General features: G+C 35.8%; 2 protein-coding genes across 4 annotated transcripts; both read right to left on the bottom strand.

The window, feature by feature from the left end:
* Window positions 1–329: 329 nt before the first annotated feature.
* LOC113395231 (peroxisome assembly protein 12) lies at window positions 330–5534 on the bottom strand. 2 transcript variants are annotated; one of them, XM_064218292.1, is made up of 7 exons: window positions 5265–5534; window positions 4818–4926; window positions 3553–3750; window positions 2850–3076; window positions 2186–2330; window positions 2010–2089; window positions 330–1507 (listed from the first exon to the last, which is right to left on the bottom strand). In XM_064218292.1, the coding sequence occupies exons 1-7, from the start codon at window positions 5382–5384 to the stop codon at window positions 1346–1348; spliced, it is 1041 nt and encodes a 346-aa protein (XP_064074362.1). In that variant the 5' UTR covers window positions 5385–5534; the 3' UTR covers window positions 330–1345. The 2 variants fall into 2 exon arrangements, with proteins under 2 accessions (XP_064074362.1, XP_026488585.2); XM_026632800.2 differs by having other exon boundaries at window positions 332–1507; window positions 3548–3750.
* Window positions 5535–9227: 3693 nt separating this feature from the next.
* On the bottom strand, window positions 9228–21214 carry LOC113395230 (uncharacterized). 2 transcript variants are annotated; one of them, XM_064218178.1, is made up of 9 exons: window positions 17173–17470; window positions 13338–13400; window positions 12291–12457; window positions 11991–12111; window positions 11679–11800; window positions 11120–11590; window positions 10861–11032; window positions 10647–10733; window positions 9228–10154 (listed from the first exon to the last, which is right to left on the bottom strand). In XM_064218178.1, the coding sequence occupies exons 1-9, from the start codon at window positions 17437–17439 to the stop codon at window positions 10062–10064; spliced, it is 1563 nt and encodes a 520-aa protein (XP_064074248.1). In that variant the 5' UTR covers window positions 17440–17470; the 3' UTR covers window positions 9228–10061. The 2 variants fall into 2 exon arrangements, with proteins under 2 accessions (XP_064074248.1, XP_064074249.1); XM_064218179.1 differs by lacking the exon at window positions 17173–17470 and adding an exon at window positions 20884–21214 and having other exon boundaries at window positions 9230–10154.
* Between the last annotated feature and the right edge of the window lie 1312 nt (window positions 21215–22526).

The following is a 22526-nucleotide window of genomic DNA, read 5'->3' as shown; positions in this document are numbered from 1 at the left end:
ATCGCGAATCCTAACGCGGCAGGCGAATCGTATCTGAGTCAAACGGACACCAGACCAATACTAGTCACGAGTGCACTTATTTTTCGTTGTTCAACATGCGCGACTGTGGCTAACTTCACACCGGCAAACTTAGACTGCTTTTAATGTACATAGAAAAATTAAAACGTAAACGTACATAATATATAATGTTTTTACTTTAATTGAACAATTTCTCTGTTCTATTATATTGCAATATTTTGTAATTTATAATCACACACGTGTTGTTGGTACACCGGTACATTTTTTATATTAAAGTGTAATGGAATATATGAATAAAAATAAAAGAATTGTTTTATTTTAACATGTTTAATAACAACATTTATAAACCATTAAACATTCAAGACCACAGCCCTCTTGGAACACATTATATTTTTAGTTCGTCTTTTCCATAAATACCCCGAAATATAAATAAACATATTTACAGACATGTGTAAATTATATTTTAATATAATAAAATATTTACATAAAAAAAAATCTGTCACCTTTTATTATATAACTAAATGAATCTATGAAAGTTTTTAAAGTCAATGACCAGGAATTTTGTGTTAATATAACAGTAGGTTTGTATAAATAAAGCTTCGAAGGCATATACACCTTATATTTTTATAAAACATTGATTATACAACAATGAGTAGTTGGAGCGCGTGGAACATTGTAACTAAGCAACAAAGGCAAATACACAATTAAAAGAGCATAAGAAATATCCCCAGCACTGCAAAAAGACACGTATTGATAATACTAACGTTGCATATCGATAGTCCGCTGTCGATAGTTAAGGTGTTACAGTATCGATCAAAACGATACTACGACACTACTAGTAATAGTTTTCGAGGTCAACTATCGATAGTTATGCAATGCTGGTTAATACTAAAATCCAATCAATCAAGTTAATAATAAAATTGACATTGACAGCATTTGACGTATTAATTTATTCGGTTTTGTTGTTTCCCTTTATGTTCTGCGCGCTCCATCCATCCATCTTTTTTATAATCTGAGATATAATAAATAAAAAAATATACGTTTAATTATCGTTTCTAGTTTTATATTCGTGTCAAATCTTGTAGCTGAATTTTATCTCATCCGATCCAGCTGAACTTTTGCACACTTTGGAAATAAGGATTGATTACTTTGGTACATATTTTAATTACAAAATCTATTTTTTTATTATTTGAAAAGTTCAATTAAATTCTTAGTTTGATGGCTCAGTCGTGCCAAATTATCACTAGATGGCATCACTAGTCTCTTACATCTCGCCGACGATTCGGAGAGAAGACTCACAGAGCGATTTTAGTTCACGTCAATAGAGTCAGTCGATTTTCTGGATGAAAGTTTCCGCTCGAATGCGCCGTGCGCCTACGCGGCGACGTAGAGGCGGCGCAGGTCGGCGGGCGCGGCGGGCGCGCGCGTCACGGGGCACGCGCCCGCCGCGCGCACGTGCCGCCGCGCGCACGCGTAGCAGAACACGTAGCTGCGGGCGCCGCACCTGAGACCTCTCGGAGCCCGCGCACTCCCGGACCGGGCCCCGAGAGGTCTCAGTCTTAGGAGGGGGTGTTCCTATTCATCCCTACTTTATCCCTTTCACTTTAAAGAATAAACCTAAACGTCGTATGGAGATTTCGGTTATAAAAACCATCTCTCGATTTGGGGGTCGAGTACTGCACCAAAATTATACTTATAGCTGTTTTGTATATTTTTTGTTTAGTATGATAACTCAGATCCCGAGGTCGGCTACGTAGTGCTGATGTGTCGTGTAACCGTTTAACAGCAGTCGGTGCGGTCGACCAGTCTCATTGTAGTTCCTCATCTCATCTCCACGTTTGTTACTTTAACTGTTTATTCTCTTCCAATGAAAAGGTGGAGAACTCATTTTATTGACCACTCAGGGTGATGCAATTACAGAAAAAAATATTACAAGCATATATTGCCAGCACGAGAGTACTGCTATTCTTTTAGCAAAGATAAGGACTCACCCGGAGACCGGCAGCACGGCGGGCACGCGCCAACGCTGGCGGCACAGCGGACACACGTTGGGCGCCGCGGCCTCCGCGCGCTGCACGACAACGTCACTTACAGTATGTGCGCGCGTGTGTTAGCGTGCGTGTGCGTGTGTGCATGTGTGGGGGGGGGGGGAGGCGTGGGTTCGTACCTGCGGCGGCGGCGGCACGGGCAGGTGGGAGAGTGCGAGCGGGCGGCGCGCGTCCCACCAGCGCAGCAGCTGCACGGCGAAGGCCCCGTGCTGCGCGAGGGCGCTGCACGCGCGCCACAGCATGGGGAACGTGACCACCGCGCCCCTGACACCACGCGACGCACATTATATATCCAGGGACACTTTCAACACACTGTTATCGGTTTCATATTTGGTGTAAATATATACATCTCTCGATTGGCTCGCGATGGCTCATGAAAAGCTCGATTAGTTACTGGTTGTAACTCTCAAATATTATTCGTTTTGTATCATCCATATCTATCAAATAGCCCGAAATTGCAACTTAGGTCTTTTCTATGGTGCAGGTGGCAGGAGGCGCACTTGATGGAAATTGATTGCCACCGCTCATGGACATTACGATTTTAGCGATTATTTAATTGTACTTTATTTACATACCCTGTAATAGGAATGGTTGAAAAGGGTAACTATTGAGTTTGTTGTCGGTTCTTCTCAGTAGAATTTCCAAACGTTTACGTTTAATTCAACACCGTAACATGACGATTCAAAAGAGCTCTTGTGAGCCTACTCGAATAAAGAATATTTCGATTTGAATTCATTCGACACGTATCGAGTACAGAGCGTCAGCCGAGTGCGCCAGACTCACGCGAAGTGGCCGGCCGAGAGGGCCCGGGAGAAGTCGGCCCAGGTGTCGTCGGGCGGGTCGGCGGGCGCGTCCCGCAGCGCGAGGCCGAGCAGCAGCAGCGCGGGCGTCGGCGCGCGGGCGCGGCCGCTGACGTAGCGCGCCAGCAGCGCCAGCCGGCCCGCCGCGCTCGCGAAGTGCACGGCGCTCCACACGCGGACGGCGGCTCTGCGGGCGCCGTCGGCTCTGCTCTAGAGGGAGTGGCATACGTTTTAAATGCACCACTCGGCAGACTTGCGTCCCTATCTCGAATGGTCAAGTCAGAACTAAAAAGCCTCGTTCAATACTTCTCACTTACTGCCAAAAAAATATATACTACCGGTTCCGATTGATGCACCTCAGACTCGAGAAGAAGTGGCGAAGGAAAACTTGATGTTTTTTATATAAAAATAGAAAGGTCCAGGTTTGTTTACAATGCAAATATGCATATTTGTACTTTAATTGGCCCGGAGCTGATCGTTTCATTCTCAAGGTATGTTTTGTTGTCGAGGTGTATATAGAACGCCGACCGACCGTATTCAGTCTGGTGTGTGTATCCCACTCTAAACTAAGTTCTTCAGGAGCTTGAATGTGTGTAGCCACAACTGCTGCCTTCGGGGTAACTCATGCGAGTGGTGGGCATTTAAAGAAAAAAAAATAATGAAATTAAATACAAAACCCACCTTACCCAATCTTCCATCTTCCAAATCTTCTCTCCACTTATCCACAATCTTCTCAACTTTCTCCCGGATATATGGCACCAGCACGAGCAGTGCTAGTGACCCTCGCTCGAGGTTCTGGGGTAGTCGAGGTCCTGAACTGAACTCAGTGCTGGGGGATATTGGCACTCGGAACAAACCATAGAAGCATTCTGAGAATGATGCAGCTGTAAATAAAAGAAAATCAATTTTTAGAAGTCAAAAAGCTGAGTAGCTTTGGTTTTTTTTATAAAGGGTGGGCAATAGGCATGCAACTAAAACCATTACCAACTTCTATATGTGTTTGGATTCTTGGGTGTTCTTGGGTTACACTTTACATTACATTACATTAGCAGCCTGTAAATTTCTCCTCTCCCTTTGAGGAGAAGGTTTGGAGCATATTCCACCACACTGCTCCAATGCGGGTTGGTGAAATACACATGTGGCAGAATTTCGTTGAAATTAGACACATGCCGGTTTCCTCACTATGTTTTCCTTCACCGCCGAGCACAAGATGAATTATAAACACAAATAAGGCACATGAAATGCAGTGGTGCTTGCCTGGGTTTAAACCCGAAATCATCCGTTAAGATGCACATGTTCTATCCACTGGGCCATCTCGGCTCACACTTTAGGATTACTTATATATTATTATTAAAGATAATCTTAAGTGTGCAACATGCAATACAAAATACCACTAAGAATTTCTGTTGTTAGTTGACACAGCATTAGGTTATAGAATTGGAACATTAATAACCAACCAGGAACTATCATATATACAGACCTATAGATATGTTGGGCATAAATTACTGTTTAATATTGGTTTCAAGGTATTAAGGCTGGTAAACTTATTCAGTGTAGGAGCTCTCACAGTAAAATAAACAAATATAAGATTGGAATTGAGAGTATTTTTAATTCAAAATAAGAACTTTTGCAAACAAAAATATATACATCTTTTTCTTGCTCCCATAAAATCATTAGATATTATTTAATATTATATGTTAGTACAAAATTGATTGATTATTCTAGTAATGTTATAGCTTTTAAATTCATTATTACATATTACAAGTTTATGATTCTAATTTCAGTAAAAATAGATCTATATCTTTAGTGTCTTGTGAGTTGATTTATCTATAGTCACTGGTTTCTACTGAAGCTTCACTGTGTAAAAGAATATAATTCAGTCTGAATTTCACTTTCACTTATAATAAAAATATACCCATGAAAGTTTAATTAAAAGTAGTTATATTCTTACCATAATGTTTGAGGTAGTGGTATTGCAGGGTGCAGTCCAATAACAAGTATAGCTCATCATACCATCTCTCACACCACCCACATTTATTTGGATACACAGCCGCCACATACTACAAAAATAAATAAATATTACGTAAAATTTATGTCCCCCAATCTGCCTTTTCTTAGGTATTTTTTTGGTAGTTTGCCCTACACATAATTGAAGTGTTTAAATACTCAATTGATGGGTATACTTTACAATTATTTGTTTAAGCGACTTTGACAAGACAAATTAAAATTGGGTAATTCAATTCTACATAGCCATATTAACAGAGACTTTTGAGTTTTGTTTTAATTTTTGAGAAAGTCTTTTACTATTCTTGTTTGGATTAAGGATTGCATTTATATTATAGAAAATTACGAAACGATTATTATAAGCTTATAAGTAATGATACTATTTTAATTTAACCTCCACTAGTTTCCGTAAAGCTGGTTTAACTGTTCCTCCAAGGGCCTCCTGAGCAACTACTTGGAACACTGATGGGGTGCCTTGTAAAGTTCGCGTTAAGTGAGCCGCGTACACAGCCATATTGGTTATTCTAACACAACATTGGATAAATATCTATAAGATAAGTCATGTTTCCATTATTCATTTAAGTTTTCCTCAATATGTGCTAAATATACTCTTTTATTATTCTTATCAGCTTAACTGTCAACCAAAAACTCAAAACTTGATAGTTTGACGTTGGAGTTTTGACAGTTGTATGATAATATATCCGACGAGGATCTGTATGCGCGTTGCCGAAATTGAAAGAGACATAATATTGTAAATTGTCATATTCATTTTGATACCTGCTTCAACGGACAAGTCGTACCCTATCTAATTAAAAATCCTAAATGGCCACCTATAGTAACGGATGCAAACTACGGTGCTTACAATAAAGACACACGGGGCATTTAACCGGCACCCCCAAAATAATGAAACTGTAATTTTTTTGTGGTACTTTTACTGATTCCAAACGGCAAAATACGAAAAGTCAGCTTTGATAATTTTTGAAATGTTAAGTAAAGGGAGTCGACATATAATTATGTATTTTCATTTTTTCATTTGTTGCTTCTTAACATTTTGCTTCTGTGCGCGACGCGGAATTGACTGCCGCGGGTTTTCGAGGACACTGTCGCGGCGCACAGCGGCGATATTCTCGGCAGATCTCGCGTTACGTTGACGCACGGGAACCGGCTGATTGTTAACTGACCCGGTTGACTCGAATTTGTCCACCAATCGACGGATAGTCGACTCGGCAGGACGATCATCGCGACCGTAAAACGGGCGATGTGCGCGGAACGTTGCTCGAACTGAAGACCCATTTTCATAAAACAATTTTATGATTTGCACGTGCTGCTCGACACTGTAACCTGCCATGGTGGTTTGGGAGGACGGAATGAATGTAACACACTGCATTTGACAGCTGTCACTCAAACAACATGGCCGCAATCAGCTGTCAAAGTTCAACGGAAAAATATTAATGATTTTATGAGAAAATGTGATATTCAAAGCATTGGTACAAGGAACAAACACAAACTTATCACTCCTGTTACTCGACTGCATAGAGTCAGTAACTCCTTTGTGGGACAATATATACGTTTTTACAACAGGATCCCAGAAAGCGTCCAAATGCCAAATGCCTCTGTTGCCAAATTAAAAAAAAATGTTAAGGAACGCTTCTGTGCGAAAGGTTATTATACAATTAGAGAATTTATGACTGATACCTCACCTTGGGAATGAAACGATCCCCTCCTGGCTATTTCTGTTTATATTAAATTGTGTAAATAATCAAATGAAAAAGACCCGCTGAGTTTCTTACGCCGGTTCTTCTCAGGTCAGGGTATTTTCTTTTCCGAACCGGTGGTAGAGTTTAATTTGACTATCAATAAGTAAGTGTAATGCTTCTATATTGAATAAAGGAATTTGAGTTTGAGTTTGAATTAAATAAACCTCATGAATAAGCATTGATGTATTTCCTAAAATAACCTTTTGTAAACTTTTGTTAACCCTAAAACTTGAACTAAAGTAGAATTATAAAACATAGCTATTTTTGAGTATAGAAATGGAAATTTATATCTTGTGCATGCTAATAAAATTACAATTGCATGCGAATCGTACTGCAGTATCTACGAGACACTAAATTGTGGAAAAAACATGCTAAAATACTAAGGTGTAATAAAAGATTAAACTTTAATTAAAATACTTTAATATGTTTAACGACTATTTTTACATTATCATACATGTGTATAGCATATCGCAATATAAGGCAAAATATCACTTTTATTTGGGCAAATATACCACATTACGTGTTCTTTTTTATTTAGACGACAAAAAGAGAGATACAGGCAGATGAAAGGGATGAAACATTGCAGATAAATGTCGAAATTAATGTAAAAAGCAATCGTATTGACAGATATAATGAAAGCATCAATCCATTAACTTCATTTCTTGTGAAGCCCGGGTTCCATATTCAAGAAATGACCAGTTTTGTTTACGGATAGTAGAATTGAATAATTTTATTGACATGTTCAATATTGACTAGCATTTGTCATCTCTATACATTTTTAACTCTACATTAATTATGGATAGGAGGGTACTATAAGCTATTCACGGCCTTCCGATTCTTATACGTCGGCCTCACAACTACAACTAGAAAATACTGCTATCCGTAGTATCCGTAAGCAAAACGTGTTTCTTAAATTACCCAAGTATAAGACACCTTACAAAATCTCCTTAAAAAACTTTACTCAAAGTTTGCAGTCCTTCGAGCGTTATTAATTAACAAGCAAATTATATATTTTTAATTGGATTAATATTTTGACAGTTTTTTTTATTCTCCTTAATATAAAGCAACAGTTGAAATTAAAAAAAGGTGCAGAAGCAATAAAAATGAAGAGAAAATTTTCACAAGAACAAAATTGGTCCTCAGAAGTAAACATACATCTTTAAAAATTATATATATTTTTTTATTATTTCACATTATACAATTATATTTAAAAAAAAATGTGTATGCTTGCGTTACTACATTTAAAATATATATGTGACGCTATGTGAATTATTTTAAGGTTGTTTATGATTGATTTTTTTTTTAATATTAATATTTTGTAAATCTCTTCCTCGTAAATCAGTAAAAAATAAACTTATTTATGGTTTAAGTCATTCCAAAAATTTTTCTTCAAAGAAAAAAACAATTGTTAAGAACCGGCTACACGTAGTAACTATATAAATATAATTCAATTTAGTAACGCAACTTCGCCCATGCCTTTTGGAGTTTGATAATTATATTCCTACTGAAGTCCATATCAGAGTCAATAAACAGCTAATACGATTCATCATCATATAATATATACTTTAAACTGAGATATTTAATTAATATACAATCATTATGATCCTATGTAATTAATACATATATATTTTCTTTTTAACGTATACGAATATGTAACATGTTCAATCCATTTGCATGATTTGAATATAAATTTCAGAAATAACCTGTTCTGGAAATATTGGTGGTCGTTTTATATTTACTTATTTGATATTTTATAATCAGACACACTTTTTAAAGTTGCACTGTCCCATCAATACGTCTCCAGTGTAGCCGATCTTTACATGTAATATTAATTGTCTTTAACTATCTAATATAAAGTATAAAAATATTTAAATTTTAGTGACTTTTCATTATGGCTAAAAACACTGTAGGAACAAAACTCTTTTTCCTTACTAACGTTTATTACAATGAGTAAAAGTTAGTAGGCGCGTAAGTTATTTTTGGCGCGAAAAAGGCGCTTTTTTTAATAATCAAGTAAACCATTAGACTATTAAATACCATTTCGATTACTGTTCTTGATTTTGTTACGCCATTGACATAACAATCACAGATTATAATTTAAATTGTAGTTGACAATTTAACATAAAGTTTGACATGTTTTTATCAACTTTGTGCAAGTTGCATTTAAGTATATTTAAAGGCTTAGTCTCATCATATTTGTCTTTGATACAAATGACTTCACTTACAAATAATTTCAAAGTCCGAGTTTCACTTGAGCAACTTAAATTTTAATTAGAAGTCAAACGCAGAAAAGTCATATCTTTCTTTTAAGATATAAGAGTTTTATTTCGTGGACTAGAGTAAAATTAAAACATAAAGTCACATTTGACCCAACCCATTGTAAACAGATCTTATATAATTAAATACTAAAAGAATGTGAATACAACGCGATGACCTGGTGCTAAACAGGAAGACAATTTTTGAGTTTAAGGTAAACCACATTCTGCCATTTACCAAATAATATTAAAATATAATAAATTTATCAAATAATATAATAGCAAATCCGACGCGACCGGAAAGAGTTCAGGCGCATGACCAATGGCTTTAATTCTTTATTTCTACTCTGATTACCAAAAGTTTTTTGATATTGACCCTCTTAGCACCATGGAATGATATTAATCATAATTTGCAAAATCAAAATAATCTATTATAAGAACGGTAAGAAAAACAAATACTATTAATGAATATAATAAAAATTTGACTCAAATTAAGTACCACCGAATGTATTACAAGTTGTTATTATAATCTTTTATTTAAGTTCAGCTATTATTATGTGCAGGGAGAATATTGCAGCTGACTTATTAACCAATTCCACATAACTGATAAGACCTTATGCTACTTATAATATAATTTTCCCAGGATATACTTTGGGTGTCATCCGATAACTCCGAGTGAGAGGTTTGATTACATCCCAGGATGGTTCAATGACCTGCTAGTAATTGATCTATAAAATATTTTTAATTTTGTCCTTGATCAACAACATCACTTTTGTAAATATATTTTAGTACATGTATTAGAAATAGAAGCTTGTTGTTAAACTTATTTTACTACGTAGATGTTGAATATTTTACACATAGTGTGATGATTACCTTTATTTTTTTATTTACTCACATATAAATCAATCTCTATATCCTTCCAAGCAGTTCACATAAGCCTTGATATTTAAAATAAATTATTTCCTAGTATTTGATAAATATTTCTAAGTTTGTGTTAGCTTGGCTCAATCTAGTTCATATAAAACTACTTGAAAACCAAAAAACTTCACTAAAGATCACTCAAATTCAAAAGGTTCCGTGGAACTTTTTATTTCTAATATTTTATCAAAATCAAATAAAAAGTTCCAAGAAAATTATAAGTCTTGTTAACATGTATTATACTTTGTTCCACACTAGGTCCTAGCTGGAGGAGTTGTTGTACTGCGGTCGGCCAGCTAGCTCCAGGAGATACCGGTCGGGGTGTTCGATCCAATCTGCCGCAGATATCTTTACCTGGAAATTTATATTCAAATATTTATAATGGAAATTTGACATCAAACATTTGCCAGTTCAAGAGTTTTATCCTTATGAGGGCAAAGATTAGTTTATTCCACAACACTTCTACAATGTGAGTTAGAAAATATACATAAGGTGGTAGGCCTTATTTCCTCTCTGTGTACACACCACCCACTCATCAGATATTCTACTGCTAAACAACAATACTTGATATTGTTGTGTTCGGGTTTGAAGGTTGAAAAGAGTGAGTGATTCATATTTCTTACAATCCCAATGTCTTGGGGCAGGGGTGACCACTTACCATCAGGTGACCATTTGCCAGTCCTATATGTCTATATAAAAACTAGATACAGCTGACTCCAATAGCAGAAGTAAAGATGAATAAATAATTCAAGATTATTTATTTATCTTTACTACAAGTCATGCCAAGACATCATTAAAATATTTATTATCCGTTCGTGAAAGGGGATATAAGTTGTAGTAGTTTACCTGACGTTGTCTCTCCGCTTCTCGTACTTGCCATTTTTTAACTTCGATTTGGGCGTCTCTCAGGGACTGCTCACCGCAACCCCACACCTGATGGAGCCAAAATATTTCACACACGTAAGTGTCTTTATGTGATTAATGTTAAGAAGTGGGCGGAGACGTCGTCGTGAATAGGTCTCGTCGTGCTGAATAATATAAGTAGTCTGTCAGTACTCACCTCGATAGCGGCGAGCGAGTAGGGCACGCCCTTGAAAGTGAACGAGTCGAAGCCCTCGTTGACGACGAGCAGCGGCTTGCGCGGGTCCGACCCCGCGCGCAGGCCCTTCGGGTACCCGCGGATACACGAGTTCAGGTACAGCATCTTGGGCGCCTGCTCCACCAGCGCGTATCTGCACACGGGCGGGCGGTGAGCGTCCGGGCGGCGCGGGGCGCGCGGGGCCGCGAGGGCCCGGGGGCCGGCGGCCGGCCGTACTCACGTGGGGTAGAGCTGCACGAGCGCGCAGTCGGGCGTGCCCCAGTACTGGTGCGTGTCGCGCCACTCCTGCGCCGCGCACACCACTAGCGTGAGCGCGTCGGGGCCGGAGCCGCCCTCCAGCACGACCAGCGTGGGCCCGCGGTAGGCCAGCGTGTGGTGCAGGAAGCGGTTGGCGCCCAGGCCGTGCTCGCGCGACGCGTAGAGCGGCGCCCAGTGCGAGGGCAGCGCGCACACGAGGCGCGCCAGCCAGGCGGCGGCCGAGCCGGCGGGCGGCGGCGGCGCGCGCAGCGGGCGGCTGTAGAGCGGCGGCGCGGTGGCGGCCAGCAGCCACGCCGCCGACACGGGCAGCGCGGGCGAGCCCCACGCGCTGCGCTCCAGCACGGGCGTGCCCAGCTCCAGCGCGCCGCCGTCCGCGCGCGCCGCCAGCGTCTCCACGTCGCGGTGCCGCGTGGCCAGCACGTGCACGCAGTACCTGCGCGGCGGCAGTGGTATCGATACTTGTGTGGATCGTGTGGGTTGTGTGGATTGGAATGGCTCCTACCTCACCGACGACAGCTTACCTGTGAACGGGGAATATGAGCCTGTGGCAGTGCTCCTCGAGCCAGCGCACTACGAAGCCGACGCTGTGGGAGTCCTTGTTGTTGAAGCAGCCTCTGAGCACCGCCGTCAACGTTTTGTTGACCTGATCGAGACATTGAAAGGTTTTATTTGCGGTCGGCGCAGCATGTCTTCTTCCATATTTCTCCGTCTGATCTCGTATCATAAGTTACATTCTTTCCAACCATATCGTGTTTCACACAATCACAAAATTTTCTTGAAATATCAACATATTAAGAATATATTATGTATGTATGTTTTGTCTTATAATTTACCATAAAGCAAGTCTGCGGTCCCTCAGGGTAGTGGTCCATCGAGAGTTTGTAGCTGATGTATAGGAGACTTCTGAGGTCATCCGGCGTCACGGTACCTTCGTCCGCGTCTACACTGAACATTCTGCAATCGATATCATTACGTGTATAAACTTATATAACATATTCGAGACATGATAAATATTAGTCTAATAGAAATATATTTTACCCGAACTTAGACACATATATTATATATATACTTATATAGGCGGCTGACCGGCGCCCGTCTTTGGCCCTCGAGCAATGAAATGACGCAAATCTTACCGAACATAAGTTTCGATGATAACGCTGTCGTCCAACATGGCCAGTATCTTCTCGCACTGCTGTCTGAACGTGGACAGCGGCACGTGCTTGTTCTTACATTTCCCACTCCCGTGGATATAATTGTAGAACTGTCGCGCGAGGTCCGGGTATTTTGGAAATAAGTATTTCTGCAGAGGACGAAATTATTTTAGAATTTTCAATTCAAATTTAATTAACTAGAAAATAAGTCTTACAACTTGACTTAACTTCTGTTGTGATCTTAGACGAAAATCGAAATCATTCAAAAAAAAGTTCTTGCTAAGGACGTTCGAAATTTTACAAATAGTTATTGAAATATTTTTAAGTTTAAGTCATATTTAAATAAAAGTAAATGAAATGTTTAATTAAACATTTTTATTTTTTTAACGAGAAGCTATAAATTTTGTTTTGATAATATTAAGAGACTGTCTTATTCGCAATACGGATCGACACTCGGGTTGATAAATTTAGACAAAAAATTGGCCTACATACATTTGTACCGATTTAGCTTTCTGCCAGCTGAAGGACTTCAAAAATTATTCTTTTAGTTTTGAATGCAGATAAAAATTTACAAGTCATTTAGGCTGAGCGAGCGAAATTCAGCGCGAGAGGAAACATAACATTGTTTGTGATTGCGAAGTAATTGGTCGGCGTTCGTCTAAACGATTAGTCAAAGCGTCACGAGTCGGAGACTCACTCGAATTAATGGTTTCTCGTCCTTGAGCTATGTTTACTTATATAGATGTGCTATAAAAATGTAATTTGGAAGATTTCGGAAACCATATTGATAGTTAGTTTAGATTTCCATAGACTCAGACTTAATACGAGCAGGTGCTGAGATTGTGCAATGGATACAGCACGTGGCTCTTAACTCGTGTACGTAATTCATTTCTCGTTATGTGTTGAAAAAACATCGTGAGATCTTTTTCTATCCAGTACGAATTCGTAATGGAGCACCGCAGAGGATTAGGTTACAAAATCATAAATCAGAAATAACGTTTAATCCTCTCTAGCAACCTTAGTACTTACGGTAAATGATTTTTCCGTGACGCCGTTGATGCCATCTTCTTTCTGTGAGCGATGTGCGAGGAGCTGCGGACAAAGATTAAGATTCGTTATGGCGAATGTATTTAAATAGTTCAGTGTAGTCATACGATGTGCGTCACATCGGGACCTTGCATAGAGCAGTACTGGTAATAGGTAACAACGAAAAAATATTATTATTCAAATCTTACTTCAGTAACTATCTTCAAAATAATTCCAAACTTAATCAGACACTCTTGGGGCAATAATTGAATTGACGTTTCCAACGCTTTCTTTATTTTCGATTTATTTCCGAGTTTATTGACCTTTTGTAAAAGTTATGACATCCCAACTAATATAGTAAATGCAGAAGTTAGTTTGTATGTTTATTTATTACGCCTTCATGTCTTATGTATTCGGCCCACCATCATGATATTCACGGGTCTGGGTTACGGAAACGGACATTGGGTACCTAATACCGGACTCTGGCAAAACCGTGGACGGAAACCAATATTTTAATATATTATAGTTATACGTAGCTGTGTGCTTTAACATACTTCACACAGACAGAACTACGGCGCCATGTTGTTCAACTGATCGACGGTACTCGATCTGCTTGGTTTTGATTACGTTTAATAAACCATAAATTATCATAACGTTTTAGAAGAAACTAGATAACAAAGTAATTAATGGTACAAAAACATTACTGATTTCACATGATCAAACCAATTGTGATAATTATGCCTAACTAATGACTAATGAATGATCATTAATGTGAGGTTACTACATTTAAGAAACGATTTGTTTTGTTTTCGGATGCCAGAAAAATTGCCGAGGCGTATGTCTAATTCTAAAGCGTTCTTATAAAAAACGTTTCATAGTTTTGCAACGAAAATACTTACGGGAACGACTTTAATGGCTTGGAAGACGTAGTTTAAAAATAATCGGTTACTTTTCTACAATAACGATTCATTTAAATATAGGAAATGGTTTAGTATCAAGAAATAGGTGTAAACTGCGGCTTCCTACTGGGATGTAGAATTAAATAGAATATCCCACCTACGGTCACAAACTTCCTCTATACATAAAATCTCTCGCATAAAGTGAACACAAACCAACAGTCACGCGTTCGCATAAATAATATTAGTAAGATCTGTAGGTCTCGTCGCTGATGTAACATCTTCACTCGTCCTTGGATATTCGACGAAATGTGATTTTTTGTACTTGACGTCATTCAAGTATTTCAACCGGCATTTCTTTGAACATATTTTAAACGTGTAGTTTTTACATATATTGCAATAAAAGCTTCTCGCATAGATCTATTCACCCACAAGCCGAGCTCCTCTACGTTTTTAATAAGCCGGTGCCCAGCAGTGGAACATTTACGGGCAAGTCTAGTTTAGGTGGCAAAACAATAGCATTACAAAGACGACTACGTTTACGAGTTTACATAATCGCTACTTCGGAATTGACCGATAATAATTAAAAACAAAATGATTCCACTATCTGAAATCCTGATTGATGAATGTAGGATAAGCATTCGTTTCCGGAGTACCAGGACAATCTATTTACATTTTTTTTTCAACTTACAAAAATGTACTCAGTTAAATTCTTAGCTGTGCGAACCGGCTACAGATTATGTCGCCAAGGTCAAGTAGAGTGACGACATAAGAAAATTGTCATCGAAAAATTGCGAACAATGAACAAATACAACCTGCATATTACTTTTTAAATACGGCTTAGATGCGAGTGTAATCGAAGGTTAGTCGTAGATTAATAACGTACAAGTTCCAATGCTGTAAAACTATGATCTTATGTATATTTGTTTGATATAAATAAACTTCGTAATAGAGCGTGAAAAAGTGTTATTCTTCATGTAGAAGGTTTTTATAATTATATTAATAATAAAAATGATAACATTTATAGATATAATATATATTAATACACTTCGTTGTAAGTCACCGCTAGATAGCGCTGCAGCTCAACTTCTATACCGGTCACCCAATCGCTGTGACGATTGTAATACAGGGGGACTCGACAATGCATTCGACAATAATTGTCGAATTGATTTCGAGCTTTGCTTTCGTCTAAATCATTTCGCCGATGTTTGATAGCGTGATAAATATAATACATATTTAAATTTAACACATTTTTAGAGCAACGTCTGCTGGGTTTAGCTTGTCGTATTCGGATAATTATGTTTACGAACAAAGCAAACCAACCAAGATCGGTCATAACATTAAGCAATTAAAATGTAGTAAATATACTATTATATACCTGCCTTCAAACAATGTATCATTTGTTTGATTCGTGTGATAACACTTTATAAGTTAGTTTATCATATTGTGGTCATAAAACGGAGAATTAAGGCTTTAGAGTGGACTAGATTTCAAAGTGATTTCCCTCTACAGCATACTTACAGATAAAATGTTACATCAGCGTCATATTTAGCATTTGTGTATATTATCAGTTTTTATATTTTTCACAAAATAATCTTTTGTTTATTTCGGCTTTTGTGTTCAGCTAAATGGGTTATCTTTTTTGTTTATACTTTATAACTACAAACTACATAAATAAAAATATTTATGAATAAAACAAATTCATACGTAAATAATGGAAAACCAACACTTAGCAACCTATCGGCAATGACGTCATTCTGTAACACATGTGTGTGTGTGCATACGAGGAATAGCGTAGTGAAATCAGTTCCAAAACTTATTTTTCAGAGGTTTTTGTAGGTTTAGGTTTAATAAAGCTTTATTTATTCCATACATACATTATAAAAATTAATAATTAACAAATAGATCATTTGTAGTAAGATTAATTTTAAATACATTTTAATAATACTTGTTGTTGGTAACACTTATTTTAGTAGAGGGCGCTGCAAACACAGCCGATAGTAGTCGATCCGTAAAGGTTTAGGTAGGAGTAGCGTATTTACGGGATGTTACTTTGTTATAATAATTTAAATGAATATTTAAATTCATTTAAATTATTATTAAAAAAAGATTCAATAATTATAACAAAAGGTTCTTTTATAACTGTATTAATATTTTCAAGAGTGTATCCTTGATTCAGGTTTATTTGTCAGATCACAGATACATAGGATAAATGTAATTTTTTGTAAAACGTTTTCTACGTGTACCTTGAATTAATGCAAATCCAGCTGACCATAAATACAAATTCTATCGTTTATCAAACATGGTCACTCTATTGTCTTAACCTTCAGCGACCAAATTCGTACGTTCGTAATGATACGACTGACTGTGACTGTGACAGTGACATTGTATCGGGTATTTATTGATTGTATTTTGTTAGGTCTTACCATGAAATGTTATTCCTTGTTATTACTATTGGTATTCAATTTTATAAAATTTTAGTTAACTTCGACTAGAACAAATACCACTATTGTTAATGGTGAAAGAAAATAACTTGTTAAAGTTAAGTACATGAATTGAATCAATTATTTTTTTAACTTTTATTATAATATTCCTAAAAATTACGGTAACATAATACTTATTGCGTTGTTCATAAGCACTTAGATTTTAAGTAGAGCTGTAGGTACACGGTTTAACCCGGCGAGTATTTCAAGTATTACATATGTGTTTGCATTAAATCACATGATCAGGTGTAAAGGAGATCCTCGTGAATAACCCGTGTGTATTATATTTTTTTCTATTTAATTTTAATTATAAAGATTCAATAAAGGCCATCCGCGTTAAGGCAATACTGAGGAATAAACTCGTCATCCTTATCCTTTGTGTAATTATGGGACGTATATTGTATTAATCTAATATTCACTTAACAAGTACTTCTTTGAAATGTTGAAAATTTACATTACCTTACAAGTAGTTTTAATTTTTAAAGTCTTCTTAGGTTTCTGTCGCCTCACTTTTATACCAACTAACGTGCAGCTCAAATCTTTAGCGACGACTACGAAACGATCCATTTCGATGAGAATAAATTTACCACAACAAATAGACGCGACACACGTTCGATAATCAGCAATCAAATGAACACGAATCGAAATAGACTTAAGTCCAGATTTCAGATAAGATTGAAGCCGAAGCGATACTAAATTACACGCTAAACTGTGCAAAGATAACATTTTGTGTGACGATGAGATTCGAAATGCACTGAATTGGTTTTGATTGAAAGTATTGTGCATGTAGTCATGTGAGATGTGTTTATCAACGTACCTTTATGAGGCCGACTGTCCAGCGGGTGACAGATGCTAGGCAGCACTATAAACTGCACAATATTTAAGCGTGCCAGTTTCAAGTAGAAATAAATAAACAGCAGTTAATTTAAGTCAAGAAACAAATTGTGCTCTCACGAAGGTTGATAAGTTAATAAGTAATTAGACTACCCCATTTAAAATTATTCTATAAGTAGCATGTCATATCATAGAGTCTAGAAGTTTATATAAATACTCTAGAAGTAGATCAATTTTTAAAAAACTCCATATATATTTTTAAATGTATTACAATATCAAAATGTAATATAATACAAGCATTTTCTAACGTCATTTTAAGTGGTTACGTTGTATATAAAATACTATTTTCAAGTTCAGTTAGATACTCAGTTAGATGCTGCACAAAACTGTAAAGAAATTCAGTCAGTACTCTACTTAGATTATACTTTACTTTGTAGACATTATACACATGTAACGATTAGTTAGTTAAAAAACATTTCGCATAAGAATCCGAGCTGAACTTAAATTCGCTTCTTCGAAATTGGTACTGGACAGTACCTTCAGAACCTTTACTTCTGAGATGTTTGCTTCGTTTATGCTAAAAACGGAGTTATGGTCGGTTTAGTTAAAAACATTTCGTATAAGAATTCAAGGTGAATTTCGAATCCAATTTCTTAGACATGATATGAGATGATACGGAACTTAAGCATTAAGAATATCCGTCTCTAAAATCGAGAATATTTACACATTACGTAGGCCTATGCTCATGAAGATACAGCCTTATATATACTCGAGCAGAGAAATGTAGCCGCATTGACGTAATAACGCTATAATTAAGCTATAAAGATTATGACGGGTTATTAACACGATTTAAGACAGCAATGTCAAACATCTGAAACGTTTTGTTTGCTATTAGTCGGGATACCACGCAGTAATTATTGTACAGACAAATGTTATATGTATTCCCGTGCTACTGTCTGAAGGATGCGAGAGCCGCTAGCCGGTGTAATTTCTCACTCGCCGGATCGCGGCGGTTACATAAGGAACGGTTTATACCTCTTACAATGTCAATGTTTATAAGCGATAATGACCACTTAACATTAGTTGGCCCATTCGTACGTCTCCTTTACTATTATATATTGAATAATACATTTATTTTTATATGTGGTTTGTATTTATTTTATATACGGGCGTAGGAGTAATAATAATAATAAAATAAAATAAGTGCGAGTGGGACTCGCGCGCGAAGGCTTCCGTACCATCTATTAAAACTGCAAAAAAACATTTCTGTTGTATGGGAGTTCCCTAAAATAAGATTTAATTCTGTTTCTTAGTATTTTCTGTCTAACTATCTCGGTTCAAGCGATACAGCCTGGTGACAGACAGACAGTGGCGTCTTAGTCATGAGTTTATTTCAACGAATTTGTAATTTAGGAAATATTTAATTATTATATAAATCTATAATATGTATTATTATTATTTATGTATTAATACTGTTTCATAGTTATGCCCGCAATAAACTTATAAATAAATGGAATAATAGGTATCATCATATTGGCTGCAAATATGCTATTCTTAAACCTCTCATGAAGAATGTGTCGTATTACCCTGAATATAAGTTTCTAGTGAATTTATTTACCTACCTATAAATAATTAAAATAGTAGTGAAAAAATATGCAAAAACTCTAACTTGCTATAACATTTGCTATAATTAATAGATTATCATGAAATACTTAATGGTGCAAATCAAATCAAATGTAGTTTATTCAAGTAAACATCACAATGAAGAGTTTTTGAATCATCAATATTTAAACATTTGAAATAGTCTATTATAATCCACTTACTTACAATTCGTAATTTTTACCCATTGTAAACAGAAAAATTAAAATCATGGTTGTTTTTGTAACTTGCAATAGCATATTAACTAAAAATAGGTTACATTAACAAACTGACACTGTCTGTGATTTGCACATCCAGTGAATAAGTGTTAAGTTTAAAAATAAGATTTTATTAATAATAATGTAGTAAGCCATTGAAATCAGTCATCGTGAATAATTATATTAGCAGCTCAGCGGCTGTATGTATTACAGTGTGCTAATTGACTGAACAATCCGCATTTCTGAATCTGTCTCGAACAAGCACATTGATCTTGAGTTATTCCTTGTTAACATAAAGTATAAAAGCATATTTTAACTTAGTTTTATTAATCCATTCTTGGAATGCTGTCAAAGTAAAAATATTTATTCAATAAAGAAGCATTTACACTTGCTTATTGATTTTCAAATATTGATTGCAGGTTTGTACAGATACCTCTTATACCTTAAGAAGAACCGGTGAAAATTCAGTGGGATTTGTTTTTCAATAAATAATTTAAAACATTGAATCTGATTTTGTATGAATATTTTTCATGATTCTTTTAATAAACAAAGGGAATAAATAATTGAAATTAATTATGTTTAATAATTTAATTCATTATATCATATTAAAATAAAAATAAGATACATTAAAATATAATCTAATTGCCTTATTCAGCATTGATTTTTTTCCCAACCTCAATGAGTTCATTGTATTCAACCACTTTGCTATTAGCAATGACATTAACAACATAAATTTCCTTCCTGAAGTCACTGTTCATGTTTTGACTAAGTTTAAGAATTCTATTTCCTTACATATAGCGACAACATACATTATAAATAAACTTTATACTTTTGTTCATTTTGTTCTTTGAATATAATAATAAAAATTATATATAATATTATTGTTTCAGGTAAGACATCCCATCAGATTATTAAGTTAAGAGAAGGACCCTGCACTCATCTTTTGCAGTATGTCCCACATTCAATTGACTAATTGATTAGTTTGTCTACTGTTGTCAAACCTTTTTTTTTATCAGCCTAGTAATGAGGGCTACATTTCACTTAAATGCAAGTATAAGGTTAATTTACAGGTTTCATATTATGTTAATGCATAATTAGTAAGTCAACTGTCTTGACATGTGGAAATGATATATAATCTTACAATTATGATGTAGTTTTAGTGGATTCTTTGCCTTTAATATTCAGCACACTTAATACAATACATTATCTTGATATATCTTATCTATAAAATAATGTTTTGTATCTTTAATCTCGTGTAAATAAGATGTGTACTGTTAGACCTATTTGCTAATATCTCGAATCGCTTTATAGAAAATAATGACCATTTTATACAGTGCCTTACTTATAATTTTAGAAACCATAATTGCTTGTTTTTCTTATCATTCGCGCTGACGAAAATCGTAACCACTATTCAAGGTCAAACAAAACCAACATTAAATATTCCATTCGATGTTTTTTTATGAATTATGAATGTGTTTACCTTGCCGAGTTTTTCCACGGGCACTAAAGACGTCGTCTGGCTCTCAGTCTTTTCCTGCTGGCCTTGCAATTCACCACTAGACCCTGATCGAGTTCCTCTAGTAGACCCTCTAGGGGTACTAGTACCACTACCACCACCTTCCGTCCCGCTTTTTTCATGCGTATTATGATTACCCATTATTCACTAAAACACTTTTGACACAATAGACGACAGCTGTCGAGGTTTTTTTTTTAAATATTTATAGACATTAAAAACACACTTTCAGATTTGTGCAATCGGTAAATGATTTACAGATAAAATGCTCAAGATTGATGTGTCAATTGTCAAACGTCAATTTGTCGATGTATCATCATATGACAGCTTAAACAGCTGGGTCACTTTACTGACATCTATTTTATCTGTTACCCAGCAGAAATGTCAAAGCAAACTTTTCAAAGAAAAAAAATATATGGGTAAATCCTTTAAAACAAATGTCAAATGTGTCCTCTATTAATGAGGGAATTTCGTTAAAATTTAAAAACAAAAATTAATAATATAGAGAAAAGTTTATTAGAAACCGAGTGAGAAAAGTACAACATAATAAAAAAATATGAATGTAAAATAGGAGGTACAGAAATCGATGATTAATAGATTTCTTAGAGATTTGTTATATATATTTCTTAAAACGACATCTCTTGAACACAAAGGGAACGATATAGATCAGTATTATATAGAGTATTTCTGCAATCCATTATAGATGGCGTTACTTGACTGAATTCGATAATAATAATCGGCTCTTTTTCTCATAACTTTTACTCGTACAGAATTTACAATTATAGTTGTATGTAATTTGATAATTGAACAAGAATAGCTACTGAATTTTTTATTCTTTTTATTAGTGTGAAACGTACATTACGTTTTGGACGGGATGAATCAGAAGTGCTTATAAAACTATTTTTGGTACATTTTATGGTACAAATCATTCATTTTAAATAATTTTAAAGATCGATAGATCGAAAAAAAAGTAATCTGTTATTTAGTGTACTAGTCATACAACCAAAGGCCTACGCCATACTTACGACGTTTAAAATTTCCGTCTGTCTACCGTCCAATGCAAACTTACTTTGCTATAATATATTTTTTATATAGGTTATATTATTAGGTATACCTACCTAATAATACCTACATCGTTTTATTTTTTGATATACCTACCTAATAATAAAACGATGAATTTTAGGTTAGCGAATCGGTACAAAAATTTTATCGGTCGTTTGGGTTTATTCGTCTGTAATTATAAAAAGGAAACACAAAGAACCATGGTTTAATTATATATTCGATGATATACTTTATTAGACACTAAAATATAGTATCACAGTCTGAGAATATTTCATGTTTTACATAATATTTTATGTCTATAATTATGATAACCTAACTGCTCTTTATTTAACGTGTTTTTATTAATATACGCCATAATATCACCATTAATATATTAATATAAATATAAATAGTAGACAACATCACATACATTACTCTGATACCAATGTAAGTAGATAAAGCACTTGTATTATGGAAAATCAGAAGTAATGACGGTACCACAAACACCCAGACCCAAGACAACATAGAAAACTAATGAAATTTTTCTACATCGAGTCGATGTAGAAAAA

The sequence above is a fragment of the Vanessa tameamea genome, chromosome 21 (assembly GCF_037043105.1).
Source record: "Vanessa tameamea isolate UH-Manoa-2023 chromosome 21, ilVanTame1 primary haplotype, whole genome shotgun sequence".
Classification (NCBI taxonomy): domain Eukaryota; kingdom Metazoa; phylum Arthropoda; class Insecta; order Lepidoptera; family Nymphalidae; genus Vanessa; species Vanessa tameamea.
This window is presented reverse-complemented; position numbering and strand designations above follow the sequence as displayed.